At 42.5% G+C, this 16,010-nt stretch overlaps 1 protein-coding gene across 3 annotated transcripts in view; it reads left to right on the forward strand.

Moving 5' to 3' along the window:
* Positions 1-16,010, forward strand: part of Sfmbt2 (Scm like with four mbt domains 2) — a 205,758-nt gene that overhangs the window by 156,446 nt on the left and 33,302 nt on the right. For all 3 annotated transcript variants that reach the window (XM_046442364.2, XM_046442365.2, XM_046442367.2), the window contains 4 exons: positions 4,178-4,291; positions 6,538-6,580; positions 8,699-8,769; positions 10,381-10,520. In XM_046442364.2, coding sequence (XP_046298320.1) covers positions 4,178-4,291; positions 6,538-6,580; positions 8,699-8,769; positions 10,381-10,520 — 368 coding nt within the window. The remainder of the gene's footprint in view (positions 1-4,177; positions 4,292-6,537; positions 6,581-8,698; positions 8,770-10,380; positions 10,521-16,010) is intronic.

Consider the following 16,010-nt stretch of genomic DNA (forward strand, 5'->3'; position numbering starts at 1 on the left):
ACATGAGACATGGGGATCTCCTAGGAAGGAAACAGATGCTGGAGAGCCCCACCCAGGGGTAAGAAACTAGAACTACTCACCTCATGCCTTCTAAGGCTCTCAGGTAGATTGTCCAGGTTCAAATCCTGCATCTTCCACTGACCAACTGGATCATCTGTTCCTGTAGTTCAAGTTTGCTTATCTATAAAATGGAGATGAAAACAGACCCTATTTTTTTTATAAAAAGCATTGTTGTGAGGCTCAACCCTATGGAGAAATATGTGTCTGGCATGCAGTAACTGCTCTAAGTGTTTGCTGTTGTGGGAGTGTCTCTGGCTCTCTCCACCCACATGCACACACATGCACACACCCCACATAGAGACCTTTTATTCCCTTCTCTTGTTTGCTCTCAGACTATCTTTCCTCTGATACCTTGATCTTGCCAGTTACTTTTGCCCGTGTCTTCTTCCTTAGGAGTTGGGCTCCACGGTTGACAAGGGGTTGCTCTGAAAGCTGATTGGTAGCTTGGCGTCTGTACAGGAAAAAAGCCTGGCAGCGGCATGCAGGGTGTCCAGCACCCAGTCCTTGCTTTCTCTGGGACAGTCAGACCCACTTTTCGTTCTCCTCAGGCTTCTCCCGTTCACTCCCGAGCCTGCGTGCATTTGGCGTACCCTGTGAGTTGCAGTGGGAAGTTTACAAGTTGGCTCGTTCCCTTAAACACTCTCACCTTCCTTTCCATCCGGGCTTTTAAATGAGATGAAGAGGTTGTTCCAATTCCATTACCAAAGTAAATGAAAATCATTGTCCTTCCTCGAGGTTGACTCTGGGTCACTCTACCCTCCGATTTCTCTTGCCCATGGCACCTGGTAGCATCTCCACTCTCGAGCCCACCCCCGCTTGCCCTCTCCTCTGTGATTTTGTGAAAGTGAGGTGATTATATAACTGCATGGAGTCAGCTAGGATTGTGTTCCTGGGAACACACTGAAGTGTCCTTCCAGGTCATCTCCACTTTTCATCCTAACCTTCTGTCTAGAATAGGTCACTGACCTGAAGGCACTGCTCTGTGTCTTTGGTTGGGTTGAGCTGTCATACAAAGCCTCTCCAACAGCAAGGACGAGGAGAACTTTGTCATTTGCTGAATTGAGAACAAAATCCTCTGAAGATGGGAAAAAGCAGGATTATTTTAAAGTTCCGCTGTGATTCTCACAAAAGTCATATTCTTGTCAATTTATTTTGTGAGTGTAGAGTATGTTGTAGCAGTGCAATGATTCGTTGTTGTTTAGTTTTATTTTCCTTAATGGTAACTTTATCTTATTAGTCTGATCTCAGTGGCAATACCACATTTATGTGCAGGGTTCTTCCTCTCTTCTCTGGATATCTTTTGTTGTGATGTTGTCATTTTGGAGGTTGTGAGGTTGTGTCTGTAAAATAGATAAGTGGCAAAGGCACACAAACAGCAAAAGTATCTTTGGTCGTATTCTCCATCCTGCTCTGTGATTCGCTATTCCCTGGCAACATGGTTCCTTTCCTATTGTTAGTATTTTGCATTTTCCTCCAGGTTTGTTTTATGCACATATGAATATATGTTATTTCCCCCTTACTAAATAGGTAAGTGCACACTCTGCTTGCATACTTTTTCTTACTTCATAATTCATCTTGGAGATGTCTACATGTAAGCCTATACGCAGGTTTCTCATTCTTTTCTATATCTGGGGAACATTCCATCATTTGGACAGACCCTACTTTTTTTATACATTTTCCCATAGAAGAATATTTTCAGTTTCCTAATTAATTTTGAGATGAATGTTATGGATAAGATTGGACATATGGAATCTGTACTGATAGGGTACAGCTTAGACAAAGATTGAGTATGATCTTGAGTTATTCGTAAGGGATTTTTTTTCTATAAAATGATAAAAATGAATTGATCTTTAGTGACACATCCAGTTTTGCCTAGGTGCTTTGCATGTATCCTGGAATGAGCAAGGAGGAGCTTTGTGCTCATTTTAATGGATGATTTTGTAAGCTATTGGGTCCCCAACTTGGAAAATAATGATTTTTTTTAAAGATTATTCTGAATGTGGTCAGAGTTATCTAGGTTTATAAGATTGATTCAAGGAAATAAGAATGGGATTTGAAAAGTTTGGGGTTGGGAAAACTTTCCTGGTTGTTAAATCACCCATGTTTCTATCCACTCTCACTAACAGATGCCTTCATAGGCTAGATTGGGTTGGAAGGAAGCAGGGCTATTAAGTCTCTTGAGAAAAGGGTGGCTGGCCTCTCTAAGCTCAATTGAATGGGAAGCATGATCAGACAATTGTAAAGATGGTAAAACAGCTGTAGTGAGTGGCCTTGTTAATGCATTCGTCATATGTAAGTATGTACTAAAGCATTAATATGATGTGATGTTTGTACCAGAAGAACATTAGAGATGAAAGACAGTTTAGGAGGAACTTGAAATTGAAGTTCACCATATGCTTCCTTTTGAAGTGCTGCTTCGAATGTCATTGAAAATCTTATTTGTAACTAAACACAAATCTGAAAACACAAACATTTTTGGTGAATGAATTTAACCTAATGGCAAAATGATCACATAGCTAAGAAAGAAGCAACCTGGTGCTGGGCCCTTGTGCTGGTCCTCTGGAGACTGGGGAGCCCTGCAGAACGGGGCAGTCACAGCCACATTGGAAGCTGCAGGGAGCATCTTCGCCTTTGGTCTATTTGAACCTACTGTTTGATATTGACTTGATGATTCCTTCAGCAATTAGGTTCAACACTGACCAAATCTTATGATATTAGTCAGAAATGATTTCTGTTCACTTCATTAAGAAATAAGCCCTATGAACCTTTTTCCATTCCTTTAACTTATATATCCTTGAAATTATAGAATTAAGCATATAGAAAGTTGGTTGGTTTCTTGGAGAACCAGTCAAAATCAGAATAACGTATGATAACATGTATGTCTTGGGGTCCTAGATATTCAACAGTACATTGATTTCACACTAAATTAGCAGCTTGTCCTTACCAAATAACATACTTGGTTTTCAGGGTGTCTGCTTTAGGGTGAGGAGTTAGGAGACAGGAGTCGTGGTGCTAACAGTGCTGTTAGGACCATCTTGTATAGTTAGTTTCCTGAAATGATAATTTCATGGGGGGAGGGATGGGGTGATCCCACATTTATCAGGTGACGTGTGGTGACACGGAGCCTAGCAGGGTTCACTGTGGTGTTTTCACCTTGGTTCTCAGTGAGGAAACCAAAGCATACTAGATTAAGAGGTCAGAGCCCAGGAATCGCTCTCTATAAACAGCTCTTATCTTTTGATTCTTGGTTCAGGAGTTTCTCCCTAGCCATGTTTTTCCTTAAGAACTATTGATCCAGGATAGAATTTTCTTCTTATAACGAGTGGGCTGGGTTCCAAATTTGTTGTGTAGCCAGCCCTCCTTGAAACGTACACTGCTGTTGTATACGGATTTCTGGTCTTTTTATTTTCCTGGCTGTGATGCCAGTTTATCACAAGGCATGATTGGGTTTATGAGACAGGATGTGGTGGTTGGGCAGATCCCTCTAAAAAGACATTCCTGCATAAACAGCTTTAGTGTGACTTGGCCAGACTCTGCAGACCACAAACGGAGTTCAGAATCAGCATCTCAGGTCAAGCTGGGAAGTTAACAAGTTCCCTGGAGGCACTGCCTCCTCACCAGGCTGGGCTCCTAATCACTGGAATCAGTCAGCAGCCGCTTTGAGCTGTCATGTTGGACTATTGAGGTGATCTTTGCTTGGACTTGGGGGAAACATGGCATGGTGTCTTACATGTGTGTCCTGTGGCGCCCACCCCAAGCTCCCTCATTTTCTCAATTTCATAGCTGCCCTTAGAGAAGGAGGCACTATTCCTTCCAGAGCACTTGGCTCAGATCCAGTCTCTCCCAAGTCCTTCTCCTTCCCGATCTTCAGAGGGACGTGTCTCTCTTTTCCAAACCCTCACTTTTTTGGAACCCCCTTATCTGTTCTCTGTTGTATAATTCGAACATTTGTATCTATCTCAAGACTATAGACTCCGTAAAGTCATGTCTGAAATGCTATTGATTTTTTTTTTTTTTTTTAACATTTGAAGGACCATGTTTCTCAGTCCTAGGGATGCTCTCCGATTTTCCTCTGTTTCTTTGTTGGTACTTATTGTCTTTGTTTCTTGCCCTGCAGGTCTGCAGACTCCAGTGCCAGAGGTCATTGTTGATGTGGAATCCATGGATATCTTCCCAGTGGGCTGGTGTGAAGCTAATTCTTACCCTTTGACGACACCACACAAAACAGTCTGTGAGTGTTGCCCAGTTAAATAGATGGTGGATAATGTGTGATCTGGTGAATAGCTAGGTAATTTTGTATGGAAAGTCATAAAAAATAGAGGAAGATTTTAGATGGCCCAAATAACACCAGTTTTTTCTCTGTTATCCTTCAAGTATGTGCATGAGATTAACATTTGGATGCATTCCATAGGTTGACAATCCAAGTAAGGAGGCCATTGAGAGTCCCAGAGAGATAAATAGAAAAAAATAGATACATCTTAAATCTTTACTCCCGGTTTTGTGTGCAATTCATTATGTTGATGGGATAAAAATTAAATTAGATACCATGTTTTTATATTATCATTTCTTAGCAAGATCTAATATTTCTCTTGCAATTTCCTGTAAAGGAATCATACATAGTCCAATAATTTACGGAAATACTTAGAAATATTGAACCTACTCATAGCACTAATTAGTCAGTGAGATTTCAACTGTATATTAAAAAGTGTGTTACTCACATCCTTGTGATCACAGAAATACCAGATAAAACCAGTGTTGATAGTTGAACAATACAGCAGTATGCACACATAGACACACAAACACACAAACACAAACATTCATGTACATTTTAATACATACAACAGTGGTTTTAACATGTTATTTTAGGTCATTATCTTCAGATGGTACTGCTTCAAAATCCTAATAAATCTTTGCATTTATTATCCCACCCTAAAGCACATCAAAGTTTATGAGTTCTCAAAGATTGTGGGCTTCACCTTTCCATTAAAGAGATTGCATTTCCGATATTTTCTTTATGGAATTTGCATGCCATCTCTACTTTTCCCCAGCACCCTGATCCATGGTGACTTCCATTTCTTCTCCAGACATAGCCGTGAACAAAGTTCCATCACATAGTAGGCTTCGCATCCCTGATGTCCACAGATTTTGAAGGGTCTCCCTCCCCCCATATTCACCAAGAGCAGTATAGAATGCTGTGCTTTACTCACTACCGAGCTGGTTAAGAATCTGCATCGTAAGTGGGGATAGTGTGCCCCTAAGATTCAAAGAACATTCATTGATTAGAAATATTTTAAAGTGAGGAGAAGATAAAACTCTAAGTGGATCAAACTTATCAAGTAATATCTTCCCTGAGGTCTGCCAGGGGGTTGGACTCAGTCCTTTTTGTCCTTGTTTTCCCTTAGATAAGACTTAATAGCATCCTGTATCTTTTCCCTCCCTCTTGCACATGGATGTGGGGGGCTGCAAGTGCTTTCAGTTTTTCTGAAGCAAAATCACATGTTGGATGAAACATTGTAGTGTTTCTGCTTTATTTTTCTGTTGTTCTTGCGAGGCTACCATATAATCAGGTTTCCCACCCTCAGCCCCAGACTGAGTTAGACAAGTCATTCTATAACTCCTTTTTTTTACCTTGGCGATCATAAAAATTTATACTTTTTATAGTAACAACTAGAATTAAATGCCAAATAAAGTCAAGAATAGGTAAAGATATTGTTGAGTATTTAATGAATTCTTGCATTCATTTATTAACCATACATTTTTGCTGTGAGCAGGCAAACTCTGACTCTACCCTGCCAGACTCTCACAGCTTTTGAAGTATTGGTGGAATTAATTTATGCTTACATCAGAAGACACAGGATTATCTGAGCCAAGATTAATAGGTGCCAAAAGCTCTGGTCTATTTTTGTTAAGGTGATAGTAATATAGAAATATAATTGGATAGAGATATAAACTGTAAGTGTTCTTATCCAAAAATATCATTATTTGCTGATTTATATCAATATTTGACTAGATGTATTTGTTAACCACTACTTCTTCTTCCAGTAATTCAATATTCTAGTTCAAATGCAGGCCTCTGGGACTCATCTGGGGGACACTGTCAGTGTAGCATTATTTGCCGTATCATAGCTTCTGAGGGAGAAATCATTCTGGATCATCATGCTTGCAACAGTTTATCTTCACATGTACACTGATGTACCCTTTTTTTCTTTCTTATTAAAAGCACCTTTCAAAATAAAGTAGCCAGCGTAGTGATAAGATTAAATGCACCGGATTCTATTAAGATCTCTTGTCTGATGACTCTCTGTTTTATGCTAGAAGAAATTAATATAAAATTGTGGCTTGACTACAGTAACTCATCAGTATTTAAAGTGCTACTTTAAAATAGGCAAGTCTTTACACTGTTGTTTTTTAAAAATGCATCTGTCCCACTAACAATGTGATTTTCTTTTTCTCTTCCTATATTTTGTCTGTTTATAGCCCAAAAGAAGAGAAAGATTGCAGTTGTGCAGCCAGAAAAACAGTATGTTGATTTTTTTTTTTCATTTTTCTCCAAATCTGTATGATAAATTGTAAAGTTTCTTTGTAGAGGATAGGAAGTTTGTCTTGTTCTTAGAGAGTAGCTAAGAGTGGTATGGAGTAAAAGTGACAGTCAAAGTGTAGCTGCTATTACTTATTGTGCACCTACTATGTGCAAAATGCAGTGTCAGCTCCCAGAGGAACTTGTGGTCCAGATTGTCATTGCTCACTTTCTGTTTCACCTCAGCATACCCGAAAATTATCCCAAACCTACTTACTGACTCTGGGTACCCTCAGGGACCTGTGTGACAGTGTAGTTTGGAAGCACAGCTCCTCTCCCTGAACTGGAGCTTCCTCCCCACCTCTCCAGCCATGACTAGGACTGGAGACAAAGGACGGACTCAGTGTCACCCCAACTCTGCTGCTTCCCCACGGTGCACATGAGCCAGCCGCTTTAGTTCTTCATATCTCAGTAGCCCCCCCTTGTAAATACCTATTTCTCAGGGTTTTGTGAAGATTCTGATTTTAAATCAGACTCCCATGTGAAAAAAAGATTATGGACTTTGAATTATTGAACAAAGGTGGGTTGCCCTTCACCCCAATTCACTTGTACTATTAGGAGGAAAGAGGGTTTGGGCGAGAGTGGATGTGCAGCAGTATGTCTCTGAAAAGTTGTAACTGGCTGTTGACCATTATATATATTGTGAAATACTTAAAATACAACAAAATGTCCATTCCATTGCAAGTAATTGTGTTTTCTTAGATCAATAAAAATATATGGATAGAAAGTTAACTGCAACCAGTGTTTCTCACACACTTAGGTTTAAATTTAAATGCAGTGAAACTGAGCAAGAGCAGCATTGTTATTTGAATAACAGTTTTGTAGATATTTTTTTATGCATTTATTTCTAAAACATAGTGTATTGGGCTCATAACCTGACTCCATTTTATTCACTTAACATGAAGTAAAGAGATTAATAATAGATAGACCCACAATTGAATCCAAATTTGCAGTCTATGGATGAATGGTTCTCACTCTTTACGTGTGGCAGTCATGTGGAGAGTTTGGGAAAACACAGGTTGCTACGTCCCAGCCCCAGTATTTCTGATTCACGATGTCTAGGGTAGCCTGAGGTTCTGCATTTCTAACAAGTTCCAGGGTGATGCCAACACTGTGGGCTTGGGGACCACACTTTGAGAACCATTTCTGTAGATGACTCTATGATTGATTGTGATGTCCTCTTTGATTATATGAAGCTTTTCAACTGTGTGGTTTCCATGCGGCCAGCCTGAGGGTCCCTGTGAAACCTGTCTCAGTTCTTTCCCCCAAAGACGATGTTTCAAAAATATATTTATTTGACATCTTTTAAACTGAGCTGTCAGCCTGGCATGTTGGCTCATGCCTGTAATCCCAGCAACTCAGGAAGCTGAGGCAGCAGAATCTCAAGTTCAAGGCCAGTCTGGACAACTTTTACCAAGAACCTATCTCAAAACACAAAGTAAAAAGGGCTGGGAATGTGGCTCAGTGGTTCAGGGCCCCTGGATTCAATCCCCAGGACTGCAAAATAAGTACATAAACAAACAAACAAACTGAACTATAACAGAGCTCTGTTAGAGTAAGCCTGTTTCACATTTTAGGAATCATCCATTTATAGGGTTTTTCTAAGTTCTTCTTTTTAGTGTGGCCATAATTCACGGAAGTCAGAAACTCAAGTTAGTAGAAAGTGGTTTTCAATTAGTCATCACAGAGGAAATGTCTGACTTTAATTAAATGTAAGTGTATTTTTCCTCTTGTCTAATATAAAATTGAAGCTGTTATGACAGTTCTATGACAAGAGACATACCCAGCAGCAACCCAGAAGAAACTCATGGTTAGTGACGGCCACTCAGAGGCAGATGTGCCTTCTGCTTTTTTCTGGTCATAAGAAGGATTTGAGAGTAACTTTTCTGAAAGGGTCTTTTTATCTGGTCTTTCCGGAACACTCTTACGTACACATCCTATCTTATGATGCTCTTGTCTTAGATTTCTGGAATATTCACTTTATATTCTGAAAAAACTTCAGAATGTACTTGTTTCTTCAAAAGCTTGTGACCCATGGTAGTTTGCTATTTTTATCCACAGATCGCCATCCACAGTGCCTGTTGAGAAAATACCTCATGACCTTTGCTTATTCCCTCACCTGGACTCCACAGGTAATTGGGTCCCCTCAAGGGCTTTCTGTCCTTTCTAGTTTGTAGCTCCGAATGGAGACATGCGTGTATTTTTAGGTCTCCATGAGTATCTCTCAACTTTGAGTCTATTCTCCTTTTTCTAGTACAACTCATTAACAGGTAGCTGCCTTTTTAAAATTTCTAAACTAATGTAGCTTTCCCTCTTCTCTTCTGTTTCTTGGTCAATAGCCCTAGAGAGGTCTCCCAATCTGCAGAAAAGGATCCACATGCCAGTTGGAATTAGGAGCCAGCTTAGTACTGTGTAGTATATGGATGTCCATGCAGGACAGGAAAGAGATGAAAATATCATCGTTAGGCACTCCTTTTTTGACATTTTGTCACAGTATCACTTGAATTTTCACCTTAGTGATTATTTCTTAAGTCCCCACTGGCTTTTGAATTCTTTGTTAAAACCCTGAGTTTGAATAGCTGGTTCTGAGGTCTTCTGTGAGCTACTATTTGACAGGAGACATGTTTTTGCATATTTGATTAAGAATTTTGTTTTCTATGCTAAAATGAAATCCACTCTGAATTTCTGGATTAAAAGCTATATGCCTCGGAAGAGTCCTGTTAGTTGAACTTATCTTTGTAAACAGAACAGTTTTTATGAGTAGACTTAACTAAAAATGTTTTTTCCTAAGGATTGGACAGCATAATTCTACCAAAAATTTATGTATAAATGCACCTGTGAATTTGATTTTGCCTGTGATATTGAATTCAAAATTCAGAATGATTTTAAAGGAACCATACCAGCTACGCTTTCATATTCTACAATGGTAATTTCACTCCTTTCCTCTTATATCCAGAAGAATAGCATTTCTACCTCCTACCCATTGAGTCTTATGAAAACAGGCCTTCCTGTTACATTGCCATCCCAAATTAATAGCAGTACTTGTCCAGAAATACCACTAATGGTGTAGCTTAGCTTGGGGCAGGAGCTGGAGTGAGAGGGAGTCTCTTAGTCAGAAGTAGAACCTCATTCTGTTTATAAACATCAAGAAACATTAGAGTGAGAGCTTATCATTTAATCACTCTACTTTTTACTATGGCATCTTTAGATAGAGTAAGACCAACAGTGTGCCCGGATCACTGTTGAAGTTGGAAGACTAAGGACAGGGCAGATTGAAGCCAGAGTGAGGGACATGTGTTTCTGCTTGAGCTGCGTGATGCCTGGGTTGACATTGTTGTAGTCTTTGTATCTCTCTGTGTCTTGAATGCTGCCCAATCAATAGTGAAGTTTGTGTGTATGGTGGAAAAAATCATTGTAACTTTTAAGGTATCATTATGATTATAAAACGTCCTGATGTTAGGATACCTTGCCCCTTTCTCCAAAGAAGAAAATCATCTGTCTTTCTCCACTGTGTCACAATTTGGAACAGAGTGAGGCTCCCTAATTAGGATTCCAACAGTGTTGGCCCTGGGGTCCTGATTCTTCACAGTCCCCCTTTTTTATAACTCTGGAGTCCCATCAGTCAAGACCCTGGACAGCAACTCCAGGTGACTCTGCTGACTAGCAGATCAAGCATGTGCCTCCTTGTCCCCCAAGTCCCAGAGATGAGATCCAAAGCCTCTGCTGTGTTGTCTCCCCTGCAGGAACCGTCAATGGGAAGTACTGCTGCCCGCAGCTGTTCATCAACCACCGGTGTTTCTCAGGCCCCTACCTGAACAAAGGCAGGATCGCGGAGCTACCTCAGTCGGTGGGGCCCGGCAAATGTGTGCTGGTTCTTAAAGAGGTAAAACACAGGCACCATCTCGGTCAGCTCATGTGTACAGGACCTGTGGGCCCCAGGCGCGGTGTGAGGAGGCACTGGACATTTGAGTCAGTTCAGTTCGCATTGATCCAGCACCTCCTGGCTTTCATAGTGAGGCCTGACAGCTAGAGACAAATGACGTTCCTGCCCATGAAAGGTGCACAGCCTGGCAGACTGCCTTTCTTCCCATGACATTTGGGGACATGCGGCACTAGGTTTAAGTAAAAGTGCTTTGGGAAGACAGGATAAGGAGTAAAGCGAGGGCTTCAGCCGAGAAGCCGGGGCTTCTCAAGGAGGACCCAGCTTGGAAAGGCACAGAGGACCTCAGGAGGAAGCAGAGAGCACATTGTTCCTCAGCCGGGTCCTCCCATGGCTTATGGGGATCTTTTTTATCCCTTTCTTCCACGGCACTTTAACTGGTCTCTGGGTACATGAGTGACATTTGTGCCATGGCTTTGTCCAGCAAAACTGGGGCCACACGTCACTGGGAAGGGGCTTCCCATTTCTCTCCTGACCTTGGGAGGTGACCTGCAAATAGAGGCAGATCCTGAGGATGTCAGAGGTCTTCTCGCTGTGGTGCTTTAGGAATCCCAGACATTTTCTAGACTCTTCTTGCAAGTCTGCTCTGCTCTGTATTCCTGCATATTGGTGCTTTCTCTTGAGAAAGAGGATGTCAGATTGGCTCCCTTTATTGTTACTACACCCAGATGAATGTTTTTTTGTTTTGCTTAAATTTTGTGGCCGCAGCAGTCCATTTATCTATGGGACAGTTGTTTGTTAAGCAACTTTGAGGAGCCAGGTGCTGTCTGAGCTGCTGGTTCAACAACAGACCCCCCTTTGGTCTCTCTCTGGGTTTCATGTTATTACTAAGAGATGATGTGAAACAAAGCCACGCCAACTGGAAGGGATTTTTGGAGAGAGATGGGAGCAGAGTGGGGAGGAAGTGACAAAAATATGACAGGTGACGTTAGATCTGGCTTGGACAGAGAACGTATAGTCTTCATTGTGCAGCAAAGGCAAGGTCACATGGGTGACCTTTTGGCAAAAGAAGGTCAGGTATGGCTGGAGGATAGGGACTTAACTCTGATGATAAGTAACAGATACAAAAGTGTATGTTACATTTGAAGAGAAAAACAGGGGAGTCTGGCCAGCCCTGTGCTTCAGTGTGAGGCCCGAGCAGATCAGAGGAGGCCCACTCAGAGAGGCCTTCTAAAGCATTCTAGGCAACATGGGCTTGAAGCTCTGGGTGACAGGGACCCCTGAGAGTGACCCTATGCTGAAGCATCTCCCTTAGCCCAAGAACGTCTCTGTGGTTTCAAGTGTCATTTTCTTAAAAGAGAAACGGTCAGAGGCCATTGGTGGTCTTAGTAGTTAAAAACTTCCATATATTTGGAAGACATGTCTGTTTCAGGGAGAATGTGGGGGCTGTGGTTTAAAGGAAACCTGTAAGAAATGGAACTATTGGGCTATTGTGGTTATTTCTGTGGGAGCATTTTGCACAGAGAATATTTGACTGGTGGTCCCATCCCTGAGTGAGCTTCCAGTCAAGGGGAAAGATGAGCAGATGAATGGAACGTGACCGGTGTGTCCCCATGCCGTGGCAAGGGCTGGCGTAGACGCTGAGATAGCATTGGGGTCACATCCAGTGAGTGGGAAAGTGACACGGTAACCTGCTGCAGATGTAGGGAAGGCTGGAGCGTCGAGGGTCTGGGGGATGAAGGAACGGAACGACAGGAAGGACACTTTCAGCACCATGGTTGAATGGAACGCCAAGGGCCGACACAGGCAGTGCCCACATCTACACTGAGAGTCTTGTGCAGCCCTGGCCATTGTATGTGGCCTTTAGGCCACAATTACTCAGCAGCAGGTTGGAGCTACTTTCATTTTAATACATCGAGGCATTGTGGATTGTGCTCATTCTGAGTAGCAAGTGGACTCCATAGATAATAGGTTCATAGCTAAAGAAAAATGGTGGCCAGATACAGTGGCGCCTGTAATCCCAGTTAGCTGTGCTAACAAACAACAGGACTTTGGCCTCAGTTTCTCTGTCTGGGGAGGCTGAGGCAGGAGGATCACAAGTTCAAAGCCAGCCTCAGCAACAGTGAGGCACTAAGCAACTCAGCGAGACCCTGTCTCTAAATAAAATACAAACTAGGGCTGGGGATGTGGCTCAGTGGTGGGTACCCCTGAGTTCAATCCCCAGTACCCAGCTGTTTCCCCACCACCACCAAAAAAAAAAAAAGAGAGAGAGAATGGTGATTGTGGGCAAGGGCAGCATATCCGGCACTGCTCTGGGTGTACCAAAATGGTTGGACGACTGGTTAACCCTAACTGTATACATTGGTACAGAATGAAGAACCCTGCAGTTAGGAAACTCCATCCAAAAAGAAATGAAGCCAGAATTAGGCATAAAAATTTCTGCTTCAATATGATATGGCATGGGGATGGACTGCTATCAGATCCATGCTGTCTGCCTGTGTTGGTTGTGAGTGACAGGTTAGGGGCACAGAAGGGGAAAATACAGTGAATGGGTGGGTTTCTTCGAAGTTGGCTGCAAGCCTGGTTGGCGTAGCACATTCCAGTTGTTAATAGGAGCTCTGTTATCTGCTAGCTGTGCTAACAAACAACAGGACTTTGGCCTCAGCTTCTCTGTAGGGGCTGGCCATTTTAATTTAATAAATGATTTTTTTCAAATCAAAAAATAGTTACCCCTCGTTAATTCTCTGATGGGTGCCAGCAACCAAACTTAAAAGCCCGGCCAGAGAAGTTTTCTGATGACAAAAGTGTTTTTTTGCTGATGTTTAGAAAATGCAAGCAGCAAGAAGAAAGAAAAAAGCAAGCACTTGCTTCAGTTCTGTGAGTGCAAGAAAAGTTCCACCAAGCCAATATTTATGCTAATGCTCTTCTTTCAGCACCAGAACCTCTGTGTAGCTTCAGATTCCATTTTGTTTAAAGAAAATGAGGTAATTGAAGCCAAGTCAGAGTATGTTGTTTTTCTGGGCCATTGATGGTATTAGAAATTTAAACACTTTTGTTTCTTCGGAAATTGTAAAGTGAGGCTTGTTTCCCTTCCCCTCTGCATGGCCTGCTGGAACTAGATAACATCTGTGGGGGCGATGCAGAGTGCTCCCTGGAGAGGTTGGATGCAGGCTGTGAAGTGAGGTCCGAGCTCCATCTGAGAGGGCCATGTGCTGGAGAGGAGGAAGCTCCTGGCAGAATGATGGCCAAGGTCTCTCCACTCACTTCATGTGTGTGAGACTCGAGTGGGGTCTGGATGGAGCCAGAGGTCAGTCCATGTCTGGCCTCCATTCTAGAGTGGGTGCCTCAAGAAGAGGTAGAAGGTGGGAACAGAGTCAGTAGATCGTCCATTCAGCTGTAGGCATCTCCTCCGAGTGGACTCATATTGGAGCACTTGTCCCTCAAGTGCTGGAACATTTAATGAGATGTGTGGGGCCAGGCTTATGGAGGGTGGGACCTCTTAGGTATAGATGTCAGCGATGATGTTTATCATAAACCAAACCTGCAGGCTCAGTGGGATCATTGCCATCCATTTCCATCCCAAATCCTTCTTCTCTCATGCTCAGGGTGTCAGGGTCCCCAAAAGATGGACAAACTATGTACCTGTGTAGGATCATGAGATTTGTTGCATCATGTGACGGTGGGGGAGTGTGTGTGGGGGAGTGCATATCATTTCAATTCAGGCAGGGAGTCTGAGGAATCCCTTTCCATGCGGGTCACAGCACTTGTTCATGTATTGAGCTGGTACCTGTTCTGTAACTGTGCTTTTGGGCAGCCTGGGTTCTGGAGTCTAAGAAAGGAACATCTCTAGGTGAAAAGACTAACAAATTGTACGCTTTGATTGAGTCTGCTTTTCCATTGCTGTGACCAAAATACCCAACTAGAACAACTTAGGGGGAAAAGTTTATTTGGGGCTCACATTTTCAGAGGTCTCAGTCCATAGATGGCTGACTCCATTGCTCTGGGTCCAAGATGTGGCAGCCCAGAGGAGGAAAACTGCCCAGCTCATGGTGGGGTCAAGAAGCAGAGAGGGTGGGGAGGGTGGTGGGGAGATATGCCCTTCCAGGACCCACCCTGAATGACCTACTCCTCCACCACATCCCACCTGCCTGGATTTACCACTCAGTCGGTTCAAACCAAGATGGACCGATTGGCTTACAGCTCTAGTAATCTAATCACTTACCTCTGAATATTCCTGTATTGAGAAGAACTTTGGTGAACACCTCATATCCACACCATAATGCGTTAACACCTGGTGGTCTCCCCCCTCCCCCCCGCATTTCTGGTACTTGACAGAAGGCTTAGAAGAAAGACATATGGACCCTGGACACACAGGAAACTTGGAAGTGATGAGCTTCTATGAGCGCATCCCTTCCTTCCAGTTTAAGGTTTCATTCCAGTTAGTGGAGATCATCAGAGAGGCTAATAAGACCTGCAGATTCAGTATTAATCAAGAGACTTTTGAGTTTGACGGGGGAGAAGAATAAGACAAAAAAGTGAGACTAGAAAGTGCTTCTGCTGTGCCGAGGCAGGAATCTTGTTCCTGATGGGAAAGATGCAGATACACAGTACCTCACACTCTTCTACCTCATCCACTCACTTACTGTTTACATACCTACTTCTATTTTATATATATATAAATATAAGATAGGTATGTAAATATATCTATATTTATATATATCTTCTATTTTATATATATAATAGAAGATACATCTCTCTCTCTCTCTCTCTCTCTCTCTCTCTCTCGAGGTTAATCCATCCGTTTGTATCATCTGACTCTCTAACCATCCATCATTACTATCTATCATCTACTTACCTGTCTACCATTTATCTATCATCATCATCATCTATCATGTGTCCGTCACCTATTCCTATTATATCTGTCCCTATCCTCTGTCTACTGATTGTGTCTTCTTAGAGTCACTTGGATGCTCTCATCAGCAGCCTGGTCCTGGAATGCACAAGTGTAGACAGGACCCATTAAGTTTTGCTAGGTGTTTAATAAAACAGGTTCTAGTAAACTAGAACTTTAACTTTGCAAAAAGGACCATAGAAACGATTCATAGCTGAGAGTACTGGTCTGAGATGTCAGCGTCGAGGTGGCTACTTTGGTACTTGGTTTTTCATCTCTGTCTCTCTGCTGCTTTGATCTTCCTGGCTCTGCAGAAAGTGTAGGAGTAGGTGACGTGGGGACTGCAGGAGCCACTGCTGGCCAATACGTATTGCATTATGTATGCAGATACACACTACCTCACATTCTTCTACATGTATCTTTTCATGTATCTGCCGCCTCTCCAGGGCTTTAGATACTAAGGTGTTCAGTCAGTCAGCATCTAGCAGATAGTTGCTGACTCTCAGACCATCCCAGATATCTCTCTAGCTCTGCATCCCAGCAGTGAGTAAGATGTAACCCAGTGGTTCATGCATCCATTCATACCTCCTGGACTTCGATGA

This window comes from Marmota monax, unplaced genomic scaffold, assembly GCF_021218885.2.
Source record: "Marmota monax isolate L192 unplaced genomic scaffold, Marmota_monax_Labrador192_F-V1.1 WCK01_AAM20220418_F8-fsc00072, whole genome shotgun sequence".
NCBI lineage: Eukaryota > Metazoa > Chordata > Mammalia > Rodentia > Sciuridae > Marmota > Marmota monax.